Source organism: Microcebus murinus, chromosome 8 (genome assembly GCF_040939455.1).
Source record: "Microcebus murinus isolate Inina chromosome 8, M.murinus_Inina_mat1.0, whole genome shotgun sequence".
NCBI lineage: Eukaryota > Metazoa > Chordata > Mammalia > Primates > Cheirogaleidae > Microcebus > Microcebus murinus.
In genome coordinates this window covers 41,962,598-41,989,557 of record NC_134111.1, presented here as the reverse complement: position 1 = coordinate 41,989,557, position 26,960 = coordinate 41,962,598, and the positions used below count along the sequence as shown (strand labels likewise).

The window sequence follows — 26,960 nt, the reverse complement described above, 5'->3', positions numbered from 1 at the left end:
AGGTCCAGGTTGGAGAGATTTTTTTTGAGAGGATAGGTAAGAGTCTTCCTTGAGGCTTTTTGAAGTATTGAAGGTAGGTCTCGTTTTGCTTTACATTAAAAACAGTCTTGATAAAACTATTAATACAATCTTCAAGAATATAAAAGTCAAAACTTAAACATGGTATCCTATGATTTCTAACACTTACAAAAATCAGTATATGTTCTTGTTGAAGAGGCACAAAAGCCCCACAATGCAAGTCACTCAACTGAGTACTTGCAGAGCAGAGTGACTCTAAGCATTAAAGTGAGATTTTTGGCCAATAGAATATTTGAAATTTCCCGATGGGTGGAGGACTTTGCGAGCTTAAGGCATACTGCCCAGTATACGATCCGTTTTTCAGTTTAGCTTGAGATCAGATGTTCCTTTCCTTTTCTGATTTCAAGTCAGATCCCTGGGGAGATTGTCAAATGGCATCTTATTTTCAAAAATTTGAAATGCATATGCGTTCACAGAGATGGGGATTGTGAATGAGAATGTAGAAGAGCACATATTAAACTTCAGCACAATTATAGAATTTCAGAGCTGGAAGGCAATTCAGTGACCATCTCAGTCTGGTGTGTGCAAATTTTACAGTCCTGGGGGTTTAAAAGATCTGAGTTTAATTTGGGGTCTGCCAACAACTAGCAATGTTACCTTAAAAAGTAATATTATCTCTCTACACTTCATATTTATTTTCTATAAAATGAGAGGGTTCTATTAGACAATCTCCAGCACTGTTCCCACTTTCACAATCTCTACGTGTTTAATCCATACATCTCACTATAACGGTCAGAAAACTGAGACCCAGGAAAGTTAAGTGCCTTTTAAGTAACTACCGAAAGAGTGGCAACTGCCACCATGTCTGGAGTTCTGTTTCTATGTTCTTCCCATTAGGTTTGTAGATGCAGAGGGGATGATCCTTAATTTTTATTGTTTGTTTATTTTGTCTGTTTGTGCAGACTTTTTTTTTTTTTTTTTTTTGCATTGAACGGCAAGGTTTGTTGTTTTTCTTTCTTTCTTTCTTTTTCTTTCTTTCCTTCTAGAGAATTCGTAAAAGGAAATGAGCTTCCTCGTCCAATTCAGTATTTATGCTGGTCGCCTGTTGGGAGTAAATTAGTAAGTGTTTAAATTTTTGAAGTGTTTAATCATGTAAATAAAAGAGGAGCCATTTGATTTTGGCCTTTGTTAAATTTCCCTGCCTGAAAGAAAAAAAAAATACATTCATGACTATTTTAGTGGTTAAAAATGGGAAGAGTTTTGATAAATTGAAACCCATCTGAGAATTCCGCAAAATCTCAAGCTCATGGATAGACTTCTTTAAATATCGCAGTCAAAAACTTTATCCTTATACTCAGCCAGAATGCGTTGTGCCAGAAAGCTCAGGAAAAATATGGTTTTCACAAGTTTCCCAGACTAGCTTCAGACAACATGAAATTTTGTCCAAGCTCTTATTTAAGGACTCTAAATAAAGATTAGATCTGGCTAGCTATTAATATTCAGAGATTTATTCAACTTTCTGTCAATACACATAATTATTTGAAGTTAATGAAACAGCTAAAAAAAATAGTAGACTTTATTCTTCATTTGATATAGACTTTAAAAATCATAATTGATGTTAATGTGGGTTGGTTGTGTTTTTTGACCTATTAAAATGATATTTTAGTTGTAAATCTTTTTTGTATTTGGATTGCCACTCTTTTCAAAGGTATTAGGTGAATAATTTTTAAAAGATACAGCCTTCGTTGTATTTATTATGAAATTTCCCTTTATTGACTAACTTACCACCACTTCTAGGCGTATGTCTATCAAAACAATATCTATTTCAAACAAAGACCAGGAGATCCACCTTTTCAAATAACATATAATGGAAGAGAAAATAAAATATTTAATGGAGTCCCAGACTGGGTTTATGAAGGTAAGCTGCATTCTTTTTCTACTGCTGCTGTTTTAGGCTTTTAATTTAAAATAATTTCATACATTTAATAAGATTTAGATGAGTAGTATATCTTATTTCAATGAATGGGAGCATTTGTGAAAGCTGTTATTAGGTTATGAACAGGACATACATGTTATCAGATGACTGGTAAAATTTATTTTCATAAACATTACTATGAAGTGATAGTAATGATTTATATTCCAAAAAGTATTAATATATAGTCCTTAGGTACTATGTTAGTACATTTTCTCCTGTTTGCTTTTTCTTCAGAAAGAAATCTTTTTTTCAAAACTAAACTGTTATATTATAAACAGTTCATATTTTGGGAAAATATTTTTAGTTTTTGATACTCTCTTGATTTTGTCCTTATTCTAATTCATGTAGAATCCAAGACTTAACCGGACTTTAAAAAGACTTCTAATCTCTGTCTTTATAAAAACTATATATGTACAACTGAGCTAACTCTGTTTTGTTTTGTTTTTCAATATCCCTGGGAGAGAAATTCAACTTTCAGTGTTTATGTCACTCTGTAGTACAATTACAGTTTTCTCTGTTTTGGCTGTGTTAGGTGACTATAAAAACGAGAAGCTGCCCTGAAGAGAAAGATTAATCATTGTTGACATGTTTATTATTTATTTAAAAAATTAAATTTCTGATTAATGTCAATTTCTCACAAAACTAATTGCTGTTTGATATGAGGTATAAGGTCAAACTATTCCTCTTAACTCGGATTATTTATTTTTTAATAACTAAAGTATGGCGTATGTCACATCCACACTAAAAAAATCATTTCAGTCAATGAATAGCTATTTTAAAGTATTTATAATAATTTTGAAAGTAAGATGCAATTATAATTAATATGCTAGTATTTATTTTTCAGAGGGAATGCTTGCTACAAAATATGCTCTCTGGTGGTCTCCTAATGGAAGATTTTTGGCATATGTGGAATTTAATGATACAGGCATACCAGTTATTGCCTATTCATATTTTGGTGATGACCAGTATCCTAGAACAATAAATATTCCATACCCAAAGGTATGTTGAATACTTTTAGCAGATGCTTTCATTTCTTTGGTGTCAAAATGAGCAACCATTACCATGAACGGAGGTGGGATCAACAAGTTTGGAGGCTTCTTATCCTTGTGCATTGTAAGGCAAACATTGTACTGTGCTTTATTATTTATGTGGACATCTGTTGCTTTGGACATCTGGTTGTGCTGGATGAAGTAGTCTTTGCAAAATCCACTGCAGAATCTTTGAAAAACATATGGTCCAGATCATGGAGGAAAAACAAGCTTAACTTAATTTTAATTTTTTTCATATTTCATGCTCCAAATTCAGGGTAAAGTTCTGTTTTGCAATTCCCTCTTGAATTCTCATGTAAATGCAAACTAGAACAGAAAATACAAATGTTGAATTAGATGTTCCTGTCAGGTAGAAGCAGGCAGGAATTATGGTCTTTTTTGGATATACAAAATAGGTTACATTATGAGCCTCAGTTTCTTCCTTGAGGGAATTAGACATGGTGTGCGCCCAGAGTTTCTTGCATATTTAACATTCTAGAATTCTTATCATACAACCTTTTTATTGAGTCTCATGTCTGGAAAGAGGAGATCTGGATGTGTAATAGGTGAATGACCAGGTCCCAGTGAAAAAGCATTGCATCCTAATTCCAATTTAGACTAGAAATCAGAAAAAGTGGCATCAAAGCATAAATTCACCCCTTGAACAAGGAATCAGATGTCATTTTGGAATGTAGTTTTTTGTCCTTTGGTCCTTATTGTTTTTACCTGCCAAGGAGAACACTGCCATGGTTGGCTACAGTGGGTCCCTGTATGTGACAAGACGGATGGATGTGGCATACACAAAAGTGGATTTTGAAACAAGCCAGAGTGGCCATAGAGAGAAATAGAATTGCAGAGTCTACATTTATGTAAAGTCATTTGGGAAGAGGCAATGGATAGAAGATGAATGTGTAAATAGGACATCCCTCAAGGGCTGTCTGAAAAGTCTCAAAGCTGAGATATTTGGAATTGAGAGGCCTGGTACTTGGGACCCATGGTGTAAAAGAATGTGGATCTTTGGGAGTGTCTTATGGAAGCAGGAAGAGATGAGGAAACCCAGAACTAAGAAATGATTGTCACTGACAGGGAAGTTGGGACCCAAATTCTCATATTTCTTTGAGGTTTAAAGTTACTGAAACATCTGGCATTGGATGGAGAGGTGGAACCATTGGAAAGCTAAACCTGGGGTGAAACAGGAAAGTCCTAAGAGACTAAACAATTCTTTGGATGAATTCAAACAGCAATGAGTCATTGAAGACTGTGTGTCTAAATTTTGTGGATTTAAATTTTATTACAACTGTTAAGATTCTCGTTTCCTGCAGTAAAATAACAGAGGAACTCTAAGAAACTGTTTAGGCATGAGCTACACTATCATGTACATTTTCAGCATGCAGTAGCACAGAAAGCACAAAACAAGAAAAGTATAAAGCCCATGTATACTTTTTTTGGAGGTGAAATTTTCCTGATCTTTTGTGGATGATAGCAGTAGTAATACAAACAGCCAAGAGACTGACATTTGGTGATTGTCCTAGACCAAATCATATGACAAAAGCAAAAAGTATCCTACATTTATTTATTTTTTCCATTCTCCTCCCAAACCAATCCACCTCTGTGCTCCCCTTAGCACACAGAGATATGATTATTGTTATATAATAATTATCTTAATAATGAAAATGAGAGAGATCTGTCTTAGAAATCAAAAAAGAGAATATGGATCACAGAACTGCATTTTCATTCTCAAAATATTTTTCCCTACAAATCAAAGCTCTCTCATTAGGCATTTAAAAAATATATTTGCACTCTGGTGGACACAACATTTGTAATTGCCTTGAAAGTAAAATTGAGATGAAGCTCTGGTCATCTTATAAATAGAGTGTCTTCAACAATAATATGTTTAATAGTATTAGCTTATAAAGATATATCTAAATTTCTAAAGTGTCTTTAAAACATTGGTGATAATTGAAATTTTATGAGCTTATTTGTTTCCATTTTCTTGGCAGGCTGGGGCTAAGAATCCTGTTGTTCGGGTATTTATTATCGATACTACTTACCCTGGGCACATAGGTCCCATAGAAGTTCCAGTTCCAGCAATGATAGCCTCAAGGTAATTAATCTCAGATCCCTCCCACCTTTTAAATTAAATTTTAACACTGAAATTTCTTAATCAGAATTAATACTTTTTCTTAGTGAGTTTCTGATGTGCATGCTATAAGTGAAAAGAAGTAAATAAAAGTAGCATGCAAAACTAAATACATACAAAATTAAAAATGACAAGTTCTTTCAATTGGCTTTTTAAAATTAGCTCTTTTACACATATAATGGTGATCACCGGGATCAATCTAAGTGAAACTTTCCTCAGATGTACAGCTGTGAACTTGGGACCCACAGGCAGATAATAAAAGTCATGTACGTCCTCCACCCGGCTTCATTCAAATCTGGCCGACTTTCTCTCAGTCTAGAGTTTGTGGATCACAGGTACATGATAAATAAGAGACACTAATCCTCTCTCAGTGTTAGCGTTTTTTCACTAGGAAGCAGTCTGTTATCAACCATTTGGTTGAAGAGTTGTCTGTTTGTGGATTGAGTATAGGCAGACAGGGATGTGAAGCATTCTCACTTCCCCACCATGAGGTCCCATGTAGATCTTGTCTGATTAGTCCTGACCATGGCAACCTTCCCACCCCCTAACCAGGCCTCTGTGGTCTTCTGGTTGAAGTGGGTACGCAGAAGGAGTTCCCGTGCCCTGCCTGTTGGGCCTCCTGACCACTTCCCAGCACCCAGCGGCCCAAGGTGTGGGTCTCCTCCCCCTGGCTCCTGAAGGAGAATCAGCCAGGGCCAAATGATGGATCACCAATAGGCAAAACAACCCCATCAGTGGGAGGCATCAGAAGCCTCTGCTGGGGCTCGCCAAGATAAGCCCACTCTTAGAGAAGCAAAATTGACTTTAAATTTTTGAATTGTCTGCTATTCCCCACCCCAAACTACTTGATGAAAACTTGACTGAATACATTATTTTTTTTTAAGTGTCTTTCTCCTTAAGGGGCAAATGGAATAGTGGAAAGAGCACAGTATAAGGAGTGAAGAGGTTCATTTGAACATCTGTGCAATATTAACAATATGATAGTAACAGCTAACATATCTTGAACACATTATGTAGCAGGCACTTTAAGCACTCTCAGCTAATCTTTACAGCAACCTTTAAAATTGGTGATATTATTATTCCCATATAGAAATGAAATAGTTATGCACCTGGCCTATTCTATAACTTGTAGGACATAAAGCCAGAATATGAGCCTGAGACTCCTTCCAGCTCTGTGGTTTCTTTTACATTGATGTCCAAAATTCTGTGGTTCATTTTATGTTGATGTTCTCTGTCTACAAGAGCCAAGTAACAATTGCTGCCATTCATTGGCAACTAGTATGTGCCAAACATTTGGGTTACTGCATATACTTCACAGGTAATTATTACACTAACCTGAATTTTAATACCTGACCTAAAACTCAGCTTCCAATACCAACTCACCTGGTGACAAAGGTGGTCTTTTCACCATACTTGGCTCTTTCTCACCTGGTGACAAAGGTGGTCTTTTCACCATACTTGGCTCTTTCTCACCTGGTGACAAAGGTGGTCTTTTCACCATACTTGGCTCTTTCTCAGCTAATCAAAAAGTGAAAAGTTGACTTGACTTGTGCAAAATACCCAGTTTAATGCTTCTCCCCCATCCCACTGACCAGTAGCTTTGATCTTATGTCTCAAATTCTTTTCTAAGATTTAAAGCTCCAGAAATGGGGAGAAAACTTAAGTATGAAATAATTTCATTACATGAAAGAACTCTCATAGATATTTTTTAAAAGTCAACATATATATTTGTCCTTTCTCTCTAGAGAAAAGAAAGTTTTATCTTCCTTACCTAATGAATAAGTATTCCATAATATTAAAATATATCTTTTAGAAAACAAAAATTAAGAAATCATTTGAATGTGAAATTGGTTGTAACTGTCTGTTTTGATTTATTTGCAGTGATTATTATTTCAGTTGGCTCACGTGGGTTACTGATGACCGAATATGTTTACAGTGGCTAAAGAGAGTACAGAATGTTTCAGTCTTGTCTATATGTGATTTCAGGGAAGACTGGCAGGCATGGGATTGTCCAAAGGTAGGGTATATTAAAGCCATAGAGGTGTATTTCTGAAGATGAAAATGCAATAATGGGGGCTCATATATAGCTATTAATAACATTTTATATTTTAAAGCCAGAATTACTGCAGTCAACTTCTGCTTGCTTTGCAAAAAAGCACTGTGTATTCACAGGGCCATTTACTTTATTAAATAGGATTCTTTTTTGAATGATTTAAACCTTGAAATTGAATAGCAAAAAAGATTAAATGAGACAATGTGACATTGGAAAAATCAGGTATTTCTCAATTAGGATGGTAATCCATTCTTTTGAGATTATAATGAGATTGGCAGTAAAAAAAAAAAAAAAAAGAGCAAAATAAGGAAGATGAAAACATAGGATGGACCTACAAGGGAAATAGATTTGTTCCATAAAAAAGAACCAGATAAAAAATACAAACATGTTCTATTCAATGTCAAAAATAAAAAATAAAAATCTCAAAGGAAATGGATGTTATTTTATTTTTATTTTATTTTTTTATTTCAGAATATTATGGGGTATTTTATTTTTAACAAGCCAAATATTCCCACTTTGAAATAAAAAATGAGTAACTGAAAACATGATGTGAAATATTAGATCAAATTATCCTGTTACCTGGTTATCTTAGGAGAGGGCCCCATTATGTGTTAATGTTTTATGGGGTTTGGGGAGAATATCCTCTTGAAAACTAGGCACAGATTTATTGTTGAGTTTCAATTGTTTCTATTGCTCAAATCCAAACATAATCTGTTGAATTAATGAGTCAGAAAAATTACTTCACTAATCTAAAAGCTTTAAAATAAGCCTGTTCTTAATTACTTGTATTAGAAACTAAGACATACAAAATGTTTTCTTTAAATAGGACATTTGATGGGTACATTTCATGAGACTTCTAATTATGAAGGAATGTTTCATTAAACCAAATATAGAATAAACCTATTTTATAAAGTAAGAAGAAAAGCAGAGCAATCAAAGTAAATCACTAAATTCCATCTAGAAATTAGGACATTATGTTTTGCAAGGAAAAAGTCATATGAATCTGTTTGGAAATATATCAGGACTATAATAGTCAACATTACTCAGGCTAAAAATATTTTTTAAATCACTACTGTGTCTGTGAAAGGCTTGACTAATTTTGATGGAATATGCTAGAAGCTTATTTTTATCTTATATATATTTTGATATACAAAGCAGGAAGATTTTGGCTTTTATGCAGTATCGTAGGCAAAGAAAGGATAGACTAATTTTGATTATCCTAGTTAATTATAAACCATTGGTTTGATTAATCAGCTTTGGGTGACTATATCTTTAATGTTTTCATTGAATCTAGGTATGAGGAACTATTGCTTTAATTTTATTAGTTTGAAAACTATGAGATGTATCATTTAGACACCATTTTTAGCTCTTAAAACTAGGAATTTAAAATCTGTGATTGCTTTGGAATCTGAAATTCTAATTTATCAAAATCTGAGACAACTTTAATCCAAACTGACAGAACATTTAAGATGCTCATTCACTGAGGTGTGGAAGTCCCTGGAATATAAACTTTAGTTTTACAGCCAGAAAATAGTGATTAAATTTAGAATATCATGTTTGAATAACCTTAGGATTTCTAAACACCTCTGTCTCAATATAGTCTGATAACTACATGGGACACATTTTCAGATTTGAGAACTAGTGTCGAATTTTCCAGCAACAACGTCATGACTAATGTGTGCATGTGTGTGCACATACAATATAAAAACAAATAATGTTTAAAGATTAAGTGACCTAGCAACACTTTATTCATGTGGGGAATCATATTCAAAACAAAGAGGCCAAGGAAACTGGCAATAGTTACTTATAGTTACATTAGTGAGATTTATTAAGAAATGTATTGTTAGGGGAAGAAACATCTTTCTATTATTGTTCCTCCTCTGAACAGGAGACTAAAGTTAATTTTATCTTTATGCCTAAAAATAATAAATCAAAAGAGTTTTACTATTTTTTCAAGCCTTGTCTTACTTGTTCTCTCTGAGGCACTGGCCTATCCCTATAGGAGAAAATTCAAACTATGTTCTTAACATTTGTTATTACCCTCCCTTTTATGACAGAACATCTCATGGCTCTCCTTCTACTTCATTGACTGTTCTTTTCCTTTCCAGCTCTTCTTCTGACTTCTCTAGAGCTCTTATATTATTCTCCAAGTTTATACATTGGCAAGGTAGGCTAACTGCTATAACAACAACAAAAACCTCCAATAATTCAGTGGGTTAATACAGTAGAAATTTATTGCACATTCATGTAACCATCCAATAGTGAGTCCAGGTAAGTGGGGGATATTGAGGGATGGGGGATGGGGAACTCTGCTCCATACAGTCATTCAAGAACCCAGGTGATAGCATTTCTACTAACTTCATCTAGAGACTTCCAACACTATTCCAAGGTTATTCAATTTGAGCATCAGAATTTAGCTGAGAGGTGGAGAAAAGAATGGAGGAGGATAATGTATAAGAAGTTTTTATGGGCTAGGCCTAGAAGTATCATAGGTCATTTCTGCTCACACACCATTGGCTAGAACTGATCACATGACCACATCCAGGAGTGATTGGTTGATTGTCTCTGTCTCAATTCTCTACTTACTCTCTTTGGGTGATTTTTATCTATACCAGAGCTTTCTGTTACCACTTGTCAGTAATTCTCAAACTTATTTCTGAGGATTTGAACTTCTGAATATCTGTGACTACATCTTCTCTGTTCCATCCTCACTACCATGACCTTGATTTGGATCTTTATCATTTTTCCCCCAACATCACAATACCCTTTTATTAGTAATTGATCTCTCTGCCTCCTCCCATCTCACTCACTTCTAATTTGTTCTCTGTATCACACTCACAATTGTATTTTCCAAAGTGTTTATTTGAAGTCCTTCAAAGGATCTTGTGGATAAATATGCAACCTCCTTTATCTTCTAACTCTTCCGTGTAGTCACCATCCACTCAGCCACACTGAACCCCCTGTAGTTTATTAAGCTGCTCTGGTCTCTATGCTATTTGTTCTGCCTAAAATGTTCTTTTTCTAATTATTTGTCTAGAAATGTCTATTTATCCTTTTAGGATTACTAAATATATGTTCAGTAAATGATTGACCATACTTTGCTAAAATATAAATCAAAATAAGATTCAGTACAAATTTTAAAATTTCTGGCTACTTCATAAGACTGAGAAAAGAAAGAATTTAACCTAAACTCCACTTTGAAAGTTCTGTATACCTACACCATACCAAGTGCTTGGATTATGCTGGGCCTCCACAGATATCATGATAATTCCATGTCACTGCTAACCAGAATTATTAAAGATCTGCAATAAGATCCAACACTTAGATAGCCCATGTGTATGCAATAGTACTGTTATGTAAGATTTTTAATATAGTCCTCTTAAACTGAAGTTTGAAGTTAGATGATTAGTAATAGTACACTCTGACCAGGAAGCTTAACCGGAAATATCCAGATTATATTTAGGAAAAAATATCCTCCTAACGCTATGTTCAATGTGATCTTTTGTCTTTTAGACCCAGGAGCATGTTGAAGAAAGCAGAACTGGATGGGCTGGTGGAGTATGATTTTGCTATCTTTTACTTATTTTTTTAATAAAACTTGACAGATTCTCAGTTAACAAAGGACTATTTGCAAAGTCCCCAAAGTACCCAAACTGGCACTTCTTGTATTCATAGAAAAAATACCAAGGTGAAAAACACATAGGTAGTTATCTCTTCAGTGATATTTTGCCAGTCAGTTTCAATATCTATATTTTTATAGAATTCTCTTGAGAACAAATCATATCCCTCATGTCCCAACCTTAACTTCATCAACTGACTCCTTGACATGTGTAACTAATATTACTTCTTAAACATATATAATAATTTTTCAAAAGGGAACATAATCTCTGATCTGTTAAAACCCTCTTAATAATTATTAGCCATTTTCATCTAGAAAAAATAAATGCATTGGGTATTCTTGTAATTTAAGAACAATCTACCTCATATTACATTTCATATAAAGTGTACTGAATTTCATATATGTGTGTTCAATCCAGTATTTAAGTAATTATGTGATAGTAAATAGGAAAATGTATGTTTTGTTACTGTTTGTGATCACATCTATCTGGAAGTTTTGAATAGGTTTATTCAGTGATTTATGAGGATTTTTAGTATAAAAATCATGTTTGAGGGGAATATCAATTGTATCTTATATCCTATATGAAGAACACAGAACAGGACAGAGAATAAGTGAATGATTTGTGGATGCTGCCACTTGCCACAAATATATGATTGAATTCAACTAGCATTTGAGGGGAGGGGCTACCTCTCTGAGATTTCAGCACATTATACAAAGAAAAAGGAAATTCTTTGAACCTGGTTTAACATATTAACCCATGATATAATGACAATAAGGAATTCAGAAGTCAATTATAAGATGACAACTCATAAAAATTTAAGCTTAAAATGGCTAGGGAGAGGGTAAATTGTAAACTGAAAGTCTTCAGATATTAAAAACCCTTGTCATATACTTTTCTAGATCCAGTGATTTTGGCTTACATGCTATTTTATTTACAGTGTCTTTAAGTGAAGACGCTTCAGTTTTATTCACTAACTGGAGAATAGTTATTGCTTTATTAATTATACACAGTAAGCCTAAATTACATTCTGAAGTAACAGGGTAATAAGAATAAGCATGTAATTCAGGAAAAAATGGGAAAATATTTAACATATTTAAATATTGCTTTTTTGCCCTGTAGAGAACAAACAAAAAAGGAGGACTTAATCAAAGAATTTAATTGAATTCCTTAAATTTGGAGAACAAACACTGCAAGCATAATGCTTTAACTTCAAAGTCACACTCAAATTATTTTAAAATAATTAAACCATACTCTACACTTTCTTTAGGTTGTTGGCAAAATCTCTTAATTAAGAAACATGAATTTTCCACTTGATAATTGAAAGCTTGTGCTTTTGACTGAATGTGGACTTAGTTTAGGCATCAATGTTAGGTCATTTAACCACTATGGCAAGATATTACATGGCAGTAAATAAACTTACCTTCCAAGTAAAATATTTTAAATGGCTTTGCACTTCTTATACAGATGAGTAATCTATCAGAAAAATCTAAAAATGATAAAAAAAGATATAGGGGCCTGGTTAAAACTGAGCACAGCCTAGTATGTGTGCTTAGCTAGGGTCCAGGTGTGACTTGCTGTAAGAAGCACTTAACTCAGAATGCATTATGGCCTCGCTCTGGCAAAATGAATGCGGAAATATTTCACACTCTCTTTAACTCACCCAAGTTACCTGTTCATCTAAGGCAGCTGTCTTCAATGTGTGCACTGAAAGGAGAGAAGATAACAGTCTTTGCTTAGCAGAAATACTCTTCCTGTTTGCCTGATTCTAATATCTTACAACATAACACTCTGCCCTATCATTGTTTTTTATTTTCAATGAAAATGAAATTTTAAGTTTTAATCTAGAACAAACACCTTTAAAAGTCCCTTATCTAACTGACTGCAGGTTTGTGGAGAATTTATTTTTATTGCGATATCTTAAAAAAATTGTGGCCCAGATTTTATTTCAGTGATTAAATCAACATAGAACCAATTTTTATCTTTTACACTGAGGAGTAAGACAGTGACATTGTAAAGATGTTACTAGTAAGTTCATATGTTATTATTTGGCTAAGAGGGTAAAATTTCATTTTAAAAGGAAAGAATGGTTTTTTTCAAAGATCTATATTCATGTGGAAATTCCATCCGCAGAATTGCTAATCAGAGTTTCCTATTCCTGAGCCTCTTGGCTATTAATTTCATTTTCAGGCACTAGTCTCAATATGCAAAATCCTACCAAGGTTGGTCTTATTAATGAAACTAATGAAGACATTGTGTAAGGAGACAGCAGTTTCTCGTTATTTCATTTTCCATTTTGTTAAAGATTTGTTAAAAGAAAAACTTTATATAAATTAAATTTAGCAGAGTTTATTTGAGCAAAGAACAATTCATAAATCAGGCATCACACAGAACCAGAAGAGGTTCAGAACTCTGCACAGCAACATGAGCAGCAAACTTTAACAGGCCAAACACAGAAGCAAAGTAGGGAAACCACCTGATTGGCTACAGCGAGGAGTCTTCCTTATTTGGTCATGGGGTAGTGAGTGAGGTATTTGCCTTGTTTGGACACAGTGTGATGAGTTGGCTGCCAGTGATTGGCTGAAACTCAGCTGTTTGTTTTATTCCTAGTTAGGTTGCTGTTTATTATGGTACTAGGTCAGGTTGTGATTCATTATGTAGGAATTCAAAGTATAGAGACGGCCTCAGGCTAATTGTCTCCTACTTATTTAACAGATTTATTGATTCTAGGCCAATGTGATAAGACTTAGGACACGGTATTTGTTTCCTAGACTGCTGTAATAAATTATTGCAAACTTGGTAGCTTAAAACAATAGAAATTTATTCTCTTGACATTCTGGTGTCCTGGTGTCAGCAGAGCCATGCTTCCTCTGAGTGCTCCAGAGGAGAATCTTTCCTTGCCTCTTTCAGCTTCTGATGGCTTCTGGAATCCCTTGACGTTCCATGGTTTACAGCTACATCACTCTAATCCCTGTTTCTGCTTTCACACAGTTTTCTTCCCTGTGTTGCTCCATGTTGCTCCATGTCTCTTTGTGTTCTCTGCTCTTCTTATAAGACACCAGCCATTGGAATTAGGGCCCACCCTAATCCCATAGGTCTCCATTTTTGCCCTGATTATATCTGAGTAGACCCTATTTCTCAATAGGGTCACATTCTGCAACACCAGGTGAAAATGAATTTTGGGGAAAAGGCTATTCAGCCTACTATACACACCACATGAAATAAGTTTCATTTTAGTGTCACACAGTCATAATCATTTTGTGAGAAATAATGATCAGTTTTATCAAAAAATCATCACCTATCCGATCACACATGGGGCCGTCATTAAAGGCGCCTACAGCAACTTCCCTGTTCTCTTCTTGCTCAAAAATGGAGCTCAGAGTAGGTCTCAGAAGGAAACATGTCTGTAGATAAAAGATACTGGCAGCTTTTAGTTGTTGTGTCTTTACTCAGTTCTAAAAGAGCTGAACATCTTGTTTCACTGTCATATGGAAGGACACCAACCAAAGAGAGCTGGTTTTAAATTATTTGTGGGAATATCTGTTCTGCATGGTGTAGAATAGTTCTTTCCTTGTGTGATTCTTTTACCAATTTGCCATCATTTTATTTCACCAAACAATGTCAGCAAAAAATGTCAGCAAATGTAAGACCTGTCAATTTGTATTTTTAATAGGAGAAACATGAAACGATTGGCTAAAATTTGACATAAGGACATTTGTAGAATTTCTATTATCTGTAGTATTTAGAATGTTGAGATGGGGCTTGTTCAGTTTCAAGGCACCCTAGAGTGTCTGGCACTCATTAGGTAATTAAGTGATTTCCAGCAAGTGTGCCATGGAGATCTCTGGAAGAGGTCAAACTAGAGCAATGAGATAAGTCTGCTTCCTGAGCTCAAGGAGTAAAACTCTCTCATTATGGGCAACAATTTTCTCTCAAGTCCAGAAGCCCTTCTTCACCATTAAAAATTGTGGTTTGCAGGCCATGATATTTAATCTTTAAAATGTCTTCATTGCATCATTGGCATTAGGTTCTTGGTATCAGACACATCAAGAATTAAAAGCTCTGGCCGGGCGCGGTGGCTCACGCCTGTAATCCTAGCACTCTGGGAGGCCAAGGCGGGTGGATGGCTCAAGGTCAGGAGTTCAAAACCATCCTGAGCAAGAAGGAGACCCCATCTCCACTAAAAAAAATAGAAACAAATTAATTGGCCAACTAAAAATACATAGAAAAAATTAGCGTGGCATGGTGGTGCATGCCTGTAGTCCCAGCTACTTGGGAGGCTGAGGTAGGAGGATTGCCTGAGCCCAGGAGTTTGAGGTTGCTGTGAGCTAGGCTGACGCCACAGCACTCTAGCTGGGGCAACAGAGTGAGACTCTACCTCAAAAAAGATAAAAATAAAAATAAAGAATTAAAAGTTCTATAAGCCTTACTGAGGGTCACATTTTGGTCAAATATCTCATTTTAAGGTTTGGTTTGGTTAAATACCCATATCCATTTGTTATTCTTTTAACTCTGTTTCAAACCACATAACACAGAACACAGAACACAGAACACAGAAATTCAATCAAATTAAACATTGTAAATCCAGGGATATGCAGTAGCAACCAGGCAGTCATTGGAATGTGCAAGTACCTGTTAGAATCGCTAGAAAAGCTGTCCATCTGAAAGCATGGAATTTCAGATGTGAGTGACAGAAGACAGGAGAGGAAGGCATTCTGATTCCTAGACACATGACCATACATTGCTTTAAAGAAAAAATCTATGGTTTTAGTTCAGTTTGTCCTTGAACATAACCTCTGTTCATTTTTTTCAGTTCTTTGTTTCAACACCAGTTTTCAGCTATGATGCCATTTCATACTACAAAATATTTAGCGACAAGGATGGCTACAAACATATTCACTATATCAAAGACACTGTGGTACGTTCCTTCCAAGATTTATCTCCTCAAAGATCATTCACTTGAGGTTGCTCAAATAACGCTCAGCTTCACACAACATAATGTTTGTCTTTTTATAGGAAAATGCTATTCAAATTACAAGTGGCAAGTGGGAGGCCATAAATATATTCAGAGTAACACAGGATTCACTGTAAGTATTGCACGAAGCACGATGCACCATTCAGGTTTTAATTGGCACCGATGGACGTACAAATGATACTGTACCATCTCTTTTAGTTAAGAGCATTCTTGTTACTCTATAGCTTAGTTCTGACAGTTGTGAATTCATTTAGGATTGCATGTACTTTAAGAACTAGTCAACATGATTTCCTTTTGGAAAAAAAGTCTTTAGTAGGTAGTCATTTCTATTCTGATACTTGGTAGGTAATTATATAAAAAGGATACAAATTTTAAAAGAATAACTGGTTCTAAAGGCAAATTTTACTCTTTCACACTTGAAGCAATGAGCAAGCTTAAAATTGCATGGAGGGCAGCCCATAGATATGGAGATTGTTTTGTAGACATTGTTATGTAAGTTTAAGATTATTATTATTTATAACAGCTATAATTTATTGAGCAATTAGTGCATACCAGATATTGTAAAGTAGAAATGATCATTCAAAGTTTACAGATGAGAAAACCGATACTCATGAAATGTAATTAACATGGCCAAAGGCCACATAGTTAATAGCAGACTAGGATTCAAAGCAAAAGCACATTAAATCTAAGGCTCTTATTGTTAAGCTCAACTTGGGACTTCTTTCTTCCAGTTCTTTCAGTCATTTCTAATATGACTAAGAGAGGGGTCCTCGCTTAGTGCTCACAGTCTGCCTTCCATTACCTGGAATTCTAGGAGCAACAGGAGTGGGCCATTAGTCCAGAATCACTGGATGAAAAACTATTTGTAACCCATTGCTAATCTATGGAATTCTTTGAATGGAGGGCAAAGGAGCATGGACATTATATGGCGTAGCCATTAAAATTGCCAAAGTAAGGGAGTGACAAAGAAAAAAAAATGGTGGGAGATTAATTTCAATATGCTGAGGAAGTGGGGAAAACTGAAGGATAGGAGACCAGGCTCTGGTCCTAATAGAGGCCTGAGGTGATAGCAGCCTGAACTAGAATAGCGGCAGTGAATCAGAGACTCTGGGGACAAAACTGCCTCCTTCTTTGATTGCATCCTTGGCACTTAGCACAGTGCCTGACATAGAGGAGCAGTTCAATACACACTCGCTAAATGAAAGGGAGAAAGGGCAGACAGTGAAGACAGGCGGAGGCTGAACGGGACTGGAGAATTACTGGCTGTGAAGGAAAAGAGAAAGAGGGAAAGTGGACTCTGCTGTAAGAGTTAGAAGCAAGACTATTGGGGAACCTTCCCCATATCAAGAAAGCATCTGGGAGCTCTTAGGGAAAGATGCTGAGTAGTTTATTCACAGGATATTTGGGATGATGGAAAGGCAAGTGATGACTAGAGTCATGTGAAGTTAGTAAATATGTATAGAAAGAGACTAGTCTAGGGCATAAATCGTATTCTGTTGTCTTTTTCTTTCTCTTGGAACTAATAAGATTTTCATGATACTGAGGACAAAGAAGTGACTGGACTGCCAAACCATCCTGAAAATTAAATCAAACTTTGGTTATTCCGAACTTTTCACACTCTGTTATGCTCTTCCTGGAAAAAAAAAATGACAGTTTGGAATATTCAGGTGAACACAGAGGAGTGAAAACCACTTCACTAAACTGGATTTCCCACTAAACTGAATTTCCTGCTTCATGACTATATTAAGGCGGGTTGGAACTGGCAGCTAAACGTTTAAGTAACAAGTATTTAATCTTTGTCTGATGATTTGGAAGTCAAAGTACACACCCCAAATTCAGTAATGAACAGTAGTTATTTGTGTATATAAGTGCCAATTAATGCATAGTTTCATGAGATGGAGGCATGCCTATATTGTTTACTGCATTAGTATTAGTACTAACAATTCTATTATCATTTAATCATCAATACTTACTTAATAATTTCTGAATGCATTTTCAGGTTTTATTCTAGCAATGAATTTGAAGGTTACCCTGGAAGAAGAAATATCTACAGGTAATTTATGTCAATTCATTCTGGTATTTATATATTAATATATTGATATTTGAATAAAAATAAGTCAGAGTCCATAAGAGATGTAGAATATTTTTTAAAGTGTGAAATGTAATAAAAATCATTTATAAATTAAGATAAAACATTTGGAGAATGTTATAAACTACATCAGTATAATAAACACACACTCTCAAAATGTTAGCCAACTCAAAATGTTTGTTTTCAAAAGGAAAAAACAAGAAATTCTAATGCTCATATAAATACTAAATACTATTTTGGTACTAAATACTTCAACTAAATTTAGAGGTAGTTGAGAACATTTATTTATTTAACACACATTTATTGAGTACCTATTATATACCAGGCATTGTTTTTATTCCCATAATGTGTGATTTCTTTTACTAAGGTGCACTTTGGCATAACCCAACTCTGTTTCCATGTTAGTGTTTAAGTTCAGTCCATTTGTCCCCTTGATGACTGAAATGGTTTCCTCAACCCCCAATTCTGTATGTGGAATAGAAATGATAGTTACCATGTGTTGCTAGTCTACTGTACGGCAGGCACATTTTTGTCTGATTTGCATATGCCATTTCATTACATTCTCATAGCTCTGTGAGACAGGTAATGTTTTTGGAGCCAGATTTGTAGCTAGGCATGCTGCCCTCTGAGCCCTTACTATTCACTGCCCCCCTAACATTTCCAAGATCACGCCAAAATAGGAATATAAGTACTAACCATTAAAGAGGAAATAAGGAATTTCCCTCTGTCATATTCCTCTGTTCCCTCCTGGATCATGATCTTACCTTATCTGCTAGGGAGAATCTCTCTCCAGAACCAGCAATGTCTCTGACCACCTACTGCCAGGCCCAGGACAGGGGGAGGGGCAGCAGCAGAAGGGTCTAAGGGTTGGCCCCGGTAACCTGTTAGCCACAACAGGGTTCCAACCTGGGCCTCACCCTGGCATAACACCATCTAGTTTACCCCAAATGGGATTGTGATTCTGAGGGTTTGGGAATAAGGTCCACGAATGTACACATTAATGCTAAATCACCCCATTCAGGAACTATGCAGAGCCGTCTGCCCAGGTGAGTATGAGACCAGTGTGGTACCGTGTTTCCCTAAAAATAAAATCTACCCATAAAATAAGCCCTGGAAGAATTTCTAAGCATTTGCGCAATATAAGCCCTACCCAGAAAATAAGACCTAGTGATGGGCGTGGCTACGCAGCGGATCTGCACAACCCATGCATTTCGTCGCAGAGCGGTAAAGAAGACGAGCAGCCCTTCTCATCTGCCCCATGAGAGCTCTATTGCTCGACATGAGAGATTGGGGCCAATGGTTCCAAAGGAAATAGAGTCGCAAGAAATTCAGGATGGAATTCGGGGTTTGGAGAGTTATGATAATGTTTCAGAAGAAGACGACTTAACTATATTTGAATAAATGTAGATTGTTGTACCGTACTTAAAAAAAAAAAAGTAACAGATCCCCTGAAAATAAGCCGTAGGGTGTCTTCTTGAGGAAAAATAAATATAAGGCCTCGTCTTATTTTCAGGGAAACACGGTAGGTACAAACTGGCTGATAGAATATGCGCAGAGAGCATTCCCAGGCTGAGTTGCCATGAGCCTAAATTTCCTGCTGAAAGGAGCAAAAGGCTGAGGAGGCACTTAGAACCGTGGTTTCTTATTTCCAGTTTGCATGTTATTAATTCCCTCCTCCAGATACATAAAAGGAACAGGGACCCCCTTCTTGGTAATACTTGCCAGATTGTCCTTGTATGTCTTGCCATGGGGCAGGAAAGAGAAGATGATGAGCTGTGCATTCACAACCACTTTGTAAAGTGTACGAGATTAACAGTTATGGAAAGTGACTGTCTCACTCCCATTATTTCTCCCACCCCAGGAAAACCACAGAATGCTTTTCCCTGAAAGTTTGCGCCTATTAAGGCAAAGATGGATCAAAAATCAAGCTACATCAAAATACTGTGATTCCCCTTTACTTTAAATGATATTGGCAACAGAAAAATAGAGTGGGTTTGATGTCAATATGTAAATTAGTCACTTTACATGGAGTAGTACATTTTGATAAATACAATCTCAAAATTTCAGCTTAGTTTTATTTTCATTTCCCTCTAGAATTAGCATTGGAAGCTATCCTCCAAGCAAGAAGTGTGTTACTTGCCATCTAAGGAAAGAAAGGTGCCAATATTACGCAGCAAGTTTCAGCGACTACGCCAAGTACTATGCACTTGTCTGCTATGGTAGGTAACGGACGTAACAGAAACGCTACCATCCCCACCGTCATTCTTGTCATCCTCGTCACCACCAGCTGGTCAATTCTATAGTTTATAGTTATAGCTACTCAGCCCTTGGTATATGTAAAGATCTTATCTAGTGCTTATGGAAAAAAATAAAAGAAAGATAAGAAAGATATCATTATCCCCATTTTTTTGCAGTTGAGGAAACTGAGAGTAAGTTGCCAATTGTCCACGCGGCTGATAAGCTTCAGCCAGTTTCGAAGTAATGATCTATCTGTTGCCTCTAAATCCCATGCTCTTAACCACCACGTTCCATAGCACCATGACGTTGCCTGCAGATGCAATCTACCAGCTATCCACAGCTAGCAATGTCATAAAAAGATGTGTTCTCTGATAAAATGGTTGCTGGACTTTGGCCCCATCTGCCCAGGGAAATTTCAAGCACCTACAGCCAGGGGAAAAACAGTGGCCTAGAAACCTGAGGTCCCTACCTTGCAGGTCAGTCATTCTCCAACGTGTAGTTTCAATGGGGATAGAAAATGAACCTGTGTCATACAGTATGTCCTTTCTAAATTTAGAAAACATTGTAAGTAATTCATTCAAATATAAAAAAATCATAGATAATAAAATATACAAAACATTTCCTGGTTGTTTAGGTCATGTGTACATTTAGTGAATAATTTCTATCCATATAATTTTATTTTATGTATATCTTGAACATGTGGCAAGCAATGAAACAGGTTAGGTTAACAGATCAATATGGGTCAATGAAATAGAGTCCTAGTAGCTGTTATGGTGATTTGGAAAACTGACTTGACAAACCTCTAATTTTCCAGTCTCTGTCTCCTCCCCAATTTGGGTCCAGGGGCTAGAGCACTTGGCTAGAGGTATTACAAAACAGAGGCTATCATCCTTTTTTTGGTATCGACTCCCTTTGTGAGGATAGGTGACTTAGTGGACAAATGGAATCTTTGATAGCTTGAGATCCCTAGTCAGTTGCAGGGGCCCCGAAGTTCCTGTAAAGTGGACCAGAAAAAAGGCCACCCTGACATGCCACTTCCCTCAATCCTGCCACCTGGCCCAAGAACCTGAGCCACAGCTCATTCGACTATGCAGACGTGAATAAGCATTTTAACCCAAGTGTTCCCTTTAAGATGGCACAAGATGTCAGTTTGAAATAACACTTTCATAAAATGTTTGGTCAGTGGCATCTTTGAAATGTCAAGAGATTGTTGTTCATGACCATATGTACTGATTGTGGTTACTGGCATTTAAAGGTATACATTAAATGTCCCTCTCAAATTATATGCAACATTTTTCAACCCCAGCTATGTATTTATGCAACATATATTGAAAGCTTACATGCCAGGCACATAGTATCATTGAACTAACAGTACTGATTCATCTCAGTACTGAGATCTATCTATTTTTCTCCCTGGGAGGCAGGGGCTGCTTTCTTTTAATCTTTGTGTTCATAAGACCAAAAAGAATGTCTAATATATTATGGGCATTTAATGTTTGTGGAATAAACATAAGTGTTAGGGAATATCAAAGCATTGCTGTCTCTTGCAAAGTCTACCAAAAAACTTGTTTTATGCTGCTGTATTTACAGATGAAGACATCAATAACACCCCACTTCTATACATGCATTTATATGTATATGCATTCTGCATTTGTATAATGCTTTCACGCTTTTGGAAAGCACTATGCCACATTTTATATCACTTTGTCTTCCTAATGCCTACTTGAGCCTAAGTGCCCACTGAAAGAGAGAAGGAATCCAAGACTGAGCTCTCATCAAAAGTTGGTGGAAGAGTCCTTTCTAGAACTTGAATCGCCTGACTTTTCCACCACTCACTCTTCCTTGGCAGTATGGTAATTTCCCATTTAGCAAAAAATATACTGTGTGGGAAGCATCACATCGTCTGGTGTTTTTGAAGCTCCAGTAAAATGAGTCACTGCGCCATCATAGGAAAAACCTTGAAATCTTTCCCTTTAGGACTAAGAGTAAAGCCTCATTATGTAACTTCAAACTCTTCCCGAGGGACAGTGAGTAAGTCTTAGATGACAGGATTAAAACAGGTAAAATCATATTGATGATGCTGATGGAACAAAAGCAACACAAGGTGGGTTTCTGGACAAGTGATACTTAGGCTGCTATGACTACACTCTCGGGCCCCTGTGTCAAGAACAGTCGGTCATTAGTTTGTCTCATCATTGAGGTTAAAAAAAAAGAAAAAAAAAATACATGAGTTTTCATTACTGGAACTGCACACCCTTGAAATTTTCACAGGAGTGGATATTGATTTATTAGTGTCTAGAAATTTAGATTCAGGTCTCCTTTCTTTGCATGCTGGCCAAACATGTAATAGGAGTGCTTGTCCCTTTTGCTAACTTTGAAGAAAAACTGACCAAAATGAAAAGCTCTGCAATTGCATTCTATAAAATTCTGAGATTCCACACAGAACTTCTTTGGTTTGTTTTGGTTTGGTTTTGAGGAAGCCTAATAAATAGTGTGCCTTTTTCCCATTCCAGAATTGGACTAAAGAGTCAGGCAGGAAATCGAAATATTATTATTACCTATAAAGGCTGGTTGGAAAATGTGGCTAAGGTGTGTGGCCTCCCAATATTACATCCCCAAATTACAATTACTCACACAAATGCAGGTGCAACAGGACAGCCACGGGCTTCCTGCATGGGGCCTGGTACCGCCACAGGTACAGCACCGAGGAACAGATCAAAAGCATGGTCTCCACGGGCAGAAAGATGCCAGGAGCAAGACAGAAGGAGCTACTCACACCCAGATCTTCTCAGAACTCACCAAAGTCATTCCTCCTCGGCTTTGGGGCCAGGGGGCTAGTGTCTAAAGCTGTTCCCTCCACATAGAAGGAAGCAACCACATCTGGGGTGGCAGATGAACATCTACCCCCAACCTGTTTGTTGTTTTTAACCCATTGACTGCCTGAGCAAATGTATCCTTTGAAAGTATATTTCCAGGTATTATTTAGTTCTATAGTTTAAGTAAGGAATCGTCAGTGTTTATTTGTAGATCTTGTTAAAATGGTCAGTTTCTGCACAGAGAAGCTGGGTTCTATGTTGGAATACATAGTGGGCACTGGTGTGCCAGCCAGAACCCACATCTTCAAGACTGACTCACTCATTCCTCCAGCTGCTGAGCGTGCTGGTGGCTGACAGCTCACAGCTGAGCCCCCTCTCTGGCTCTTGCTCTCCCCCTGGCCACATCCAACGACTGCTCCATGCTGGGGAGTGGAAGCCTGGCTTGTTGCCCCATTATAGACAACTCTGCAGGCCATCTAGAGGTCTCTGTGATAGCACTGAAGCCCACCTGCCCTACTCTTCCTCCCCTTCTCCCACAGGTGTGCATCACCCCCCAATAAAATTTAAACCTTGTTCCAGGTCTATTTCACAGGGAATGTGACCTGCCATAGCATATTTAAAAAGAAACACATTCCATATAAAAAGATGCTAGATTTCACCCACCAAAATAAAGTGAACATTAAACCAAGAAGCGAGATTGAAAATACAATGTGGGTACTGGTGAAGGTTATTTGATAATAAAGACACAGCCCAACTGGATCCATGCCGCACATCTCCCCAGAAGGCAATTCGTCCCTGCAGCTTCTGGGGTGCATTTGTGTAATTAGGTATTAACTATTCAGGATTACTCTTGGAGAAGGGCACTGGCAATGCTTCTCTCACATCTTTTCTTTGACTGGGTTCTGATCTTATGTGTTGTTTAAACGTGACTTAAGAGGTGATGTTTCCATGGGGAAAAAAAAATAGCTGCAGAATTAAAAGATGTACTTGAGCTCGACACTAATCATAAATACTTCCAGCAGTCCTTTGTTGAAAACTAAGAGTTATTTTAACACTAAGCCATGCTTTTGTTTCCATCCTGCACACAGGTCCAGGCCTCCCCATTTCTACCCTTCATGACGGCCACACCGATCAAGGTACTCTCTCTTGCATGCTGTTATCTTATCCAAAGATATTCTGAGCTCTCTGTGATGCTCCACTAGAGAAAGCAGGACAGTTTCCCCACACCGACAAGGGGGACCACAGTGGAATCCTGTTATCACACAATTTATTATTGCACAGATTTGGGTATTATTTGGGTCAAACCTGATTATATGAAATTTAGTAATTATTTGCAGTGAGAACCTGACATAACACAGATGAGTTATATCAGAGGGTTTAATCCTGTGTTCCCCAACCAGCCTTATAAAAAGCACAGAAGGTTAGAATTGGAAAGAAACTTAGCATACAACATACTCAGTACAATCTCCCAACCCAGATAGAATTCCTGGGTTTTTTTTGGGGGGGGTGGGGGCAAGGAATATGTTGCTTTGTGTGTGTGTGTTTTTTTTTTTTGTTGTTTTTGTTTTGTTTTGTAACATCCCAAACTGGAGACAAATTCTAGGTAGAACTTCATTTCAGAGCAGAGAGTGACTGTCATGCCAGCTTTTTTTGTTTTAACAGCTACATCACATTGTTGCCACATATGAGAGCCCTGAAATTTGGAGGCTCTTTCCATTTTCAACTGCTATCAAGACCGTCCTCCTCTATCCTGTATTTGTGATATTGGTTCAAAATAGTTCACAGCTCAAAGATGACCGTTTTTGCTCTCAACAGACTTATCCAAGTGTATAATTGCTCTGATACTTTTCCTGCTGTTTCTCCATTATCTTTTGATTTACTATTAAACAACATTATAGGGCTGGAGTTGTTGGAGAACAGGGATGATGAGGCAGATGCCACTTCTTTCAGCACCCAGGTCCGCAATTGCCCATGGACAGATTTGGTGACAAGTCAGGGAACTGGGATTAGTTTGGCGGTCAGCTAGATGGTTCAAATCTAGGTGAAAATAATGAGAAGTCAATTCAGGAGCTCTGGACAGGATAGGCATTGTAATAATGGGACAGTGAATTTAGTTTCACTTTAAATTTTTTTTAACCTTGTATCTAACAATGAAATACATTTAAGAATAACAGTGTTACATTTCTCCACTTGACTCATCTCAATTTGCAGTGAAGAGAAAGCTTAGAGCAATACTCCTTTCAAGCCTGTAAGGTTTTGTTTTAATGGAAATCAGCATAGGTGTATAATTCCCATTTTATCGTGACTGTGTAATTATCTTTTCCCATAGCATGGATTTCTACTTTCTTAATATCCATGGTAGATTCCTGGCAGATACCAATCTTTGTACTGCTTTTGAAGCTTTATTGCTTCGTTCAATACTTACAACATAGGTACAGTGTTCACATCACTCTCATATATGTCATATGTAATTATATATTGTCTAACTAAAAAAAAAAAAAAAAGAATTCAAACTCTTTCAAAGCAGAGTTCCATGAAGAAATTCTGATATGTTTATTAGAAATATAGATTCTTAGGCCCTCCACAGAGATTCCAATTCAGTAGCTCTTGGTTATGCTGGATTTTTAATAAATGTCCAGCTGCTGTTTTAGAGCAGATGATGTGTCTTCTATGTATTTGTAGTTTTTTCATCCATCTTACATTGCATTTGGTGCCAGGAATCTTTATTCAGTGAATATTTATTGAGCAACTATCACATTAAGCCAGACATTGTACCAGGTGCAAGATCTATAAAATGAATAGATACTGGCTTAGACATTGTCCTTGTCCTCAAGGGAAGGATAGGTCAGTGGGGAGAGCAAATGCGTGAATGGGCAGTTACAGTAGAGTGGGGTAAAGTTCTAAGATAGGGGTAAGTACAGAAAGCACGGAAGCTTGTATAGGGCAAGCACCTCATCTGGGTTTTGGGGTTAGGAAATGTTTCCTGATGATAGCTACATCCCGAGACTTGTCAATATGAAGGAAGGATTGACACTACTTGGATGGTTGGCTTGATATTAATGCTTTTCACTGGAAAAGAGGACCCACTGTGGAGAGCAGGTTTTGGGGGAGATCATGAATTTGGTTTTAAATGTTGAGCTTGAAGAACTATCCAAGAGGATAGTACTGGCTTGATGGGCTATCCAAGAGGAGGTGTTCTGTAGTGACAGAGTCTTAGACCTGGATGTCAGAGTATGGGTTTGTACTGATCAAGAAGTCATTAGTTTATGGAGCACATGGTTCCTAAGGCCTTGGACATGGATGAGATCAGCAGAGTGGGAAAAATAAGGGGAGATAGAGTTAATGGAGAAAGAGCCTAGAACAAAACTGTAGAACACCAACACTTGAACATGGAAAGAGAAAAATGCATCTGTGGAGGAGACTGAGAAGGAAGTATAGGAAGGGGAGTATGGTGCCATGGAAGGCAGGGGAGGAGAAAAATCTCAAGGAGGAAGTTCTCAGCTGTGTCAAATGCTGCAGAGAATGAAGCAAGACATGCTTTAGAATAATGGATGCAACAAGAAGGAGACTGACATTACCTTGGTCAGAGCAGTTTCAGTGGAGCGGTGGATGTAGAAGCCAGACTGAAGTAAGGTTAGGCCTGCATGAATAAATAAAAAGAGGCAGTATTTCCAGTGACTGTGATGAGAGGAGAGGAGAGGTGGCGTGATGGCTGTAAAGGGTTGATGGAGATTTAATTTTGTTTTTGAAAGATGATAAACATTTGAGTATGATTAAATGCTGATGGAAGAAATTAGGAGAAAAGGAGAGTTGAAGACATAGAGGAAGGAAGCCCCTAAGAAGTTGGGAGAGGATGGAGGCCAGAGACAGGTGATGGCATTCATCTCTCACACTGTGATGGAGAGAATCAAGAAATGATTGGTGTGATTGCATGCCAGTTTGTAGACATTGTGGAAGACAGTGCAATGGCTTCATTTTCCCTGCAAAGAGGGGTAAGGTCATGTGGAAATA

At 36.9% G+C, this 26,960-nt stretch overlaps 1 protein-coding gene across 1 annotated transcript in view; it reads left to right on the top strand.

The window, feature by feature from the left end:
- FAP (fibroblast activation protein alpha) overlaps positions 1 to 26,960 on the top strand; it is a 68,692-nt gene that overhangs the window by 21,138 nt on the left and 20,594 nt on the right. The window contains exons 7-17 of the mRNA XM_012760390.3: positions 1,065 to 1,137; positions 1,816 to 1,936; positions 2,838 to 2,992; positions 5,022 to 5,125; positions 7,043 to 7,178; positions 10,728 to 10,772; positions 15,645 to 15,749; positions 15,848 to 15,918; positions 17,806 to 17,859; positions 19,990 to 20,114; positions 24,038 to 24,085. Of these exons, the coding sequence (XP_012615844.1) occupies positions 1,065 to 1,137; positions 1,816 to 1,936; positions 2,838 to 2,992; positions 5,022 to 5,125; positions 7,043 to 7,178; positions 10,728 to 10,772; positions 15,645 to 15,749; positions 15,848 to 15,918; positions 17,806 to 17,859; positions 19,990 to 20,114; positions 24,038 to 24,085 (1,037 nt within the window). The remainder of the gene's footprint in view (positions 1 to 1,064; positions 1,138 to 1,815; positions 1,937 to 2,837; positions 2,993 to 5,021; positions 5,126 to 7,042; positions 7,179 to 10,727; positions 10,773 to 15,644; positions 15,750 to 15,847; positions 15,919 to 17,805; positions 17,860 to 19,989; positions 20,115 to 24,037; positions 24,086 to 26,960) is intronic.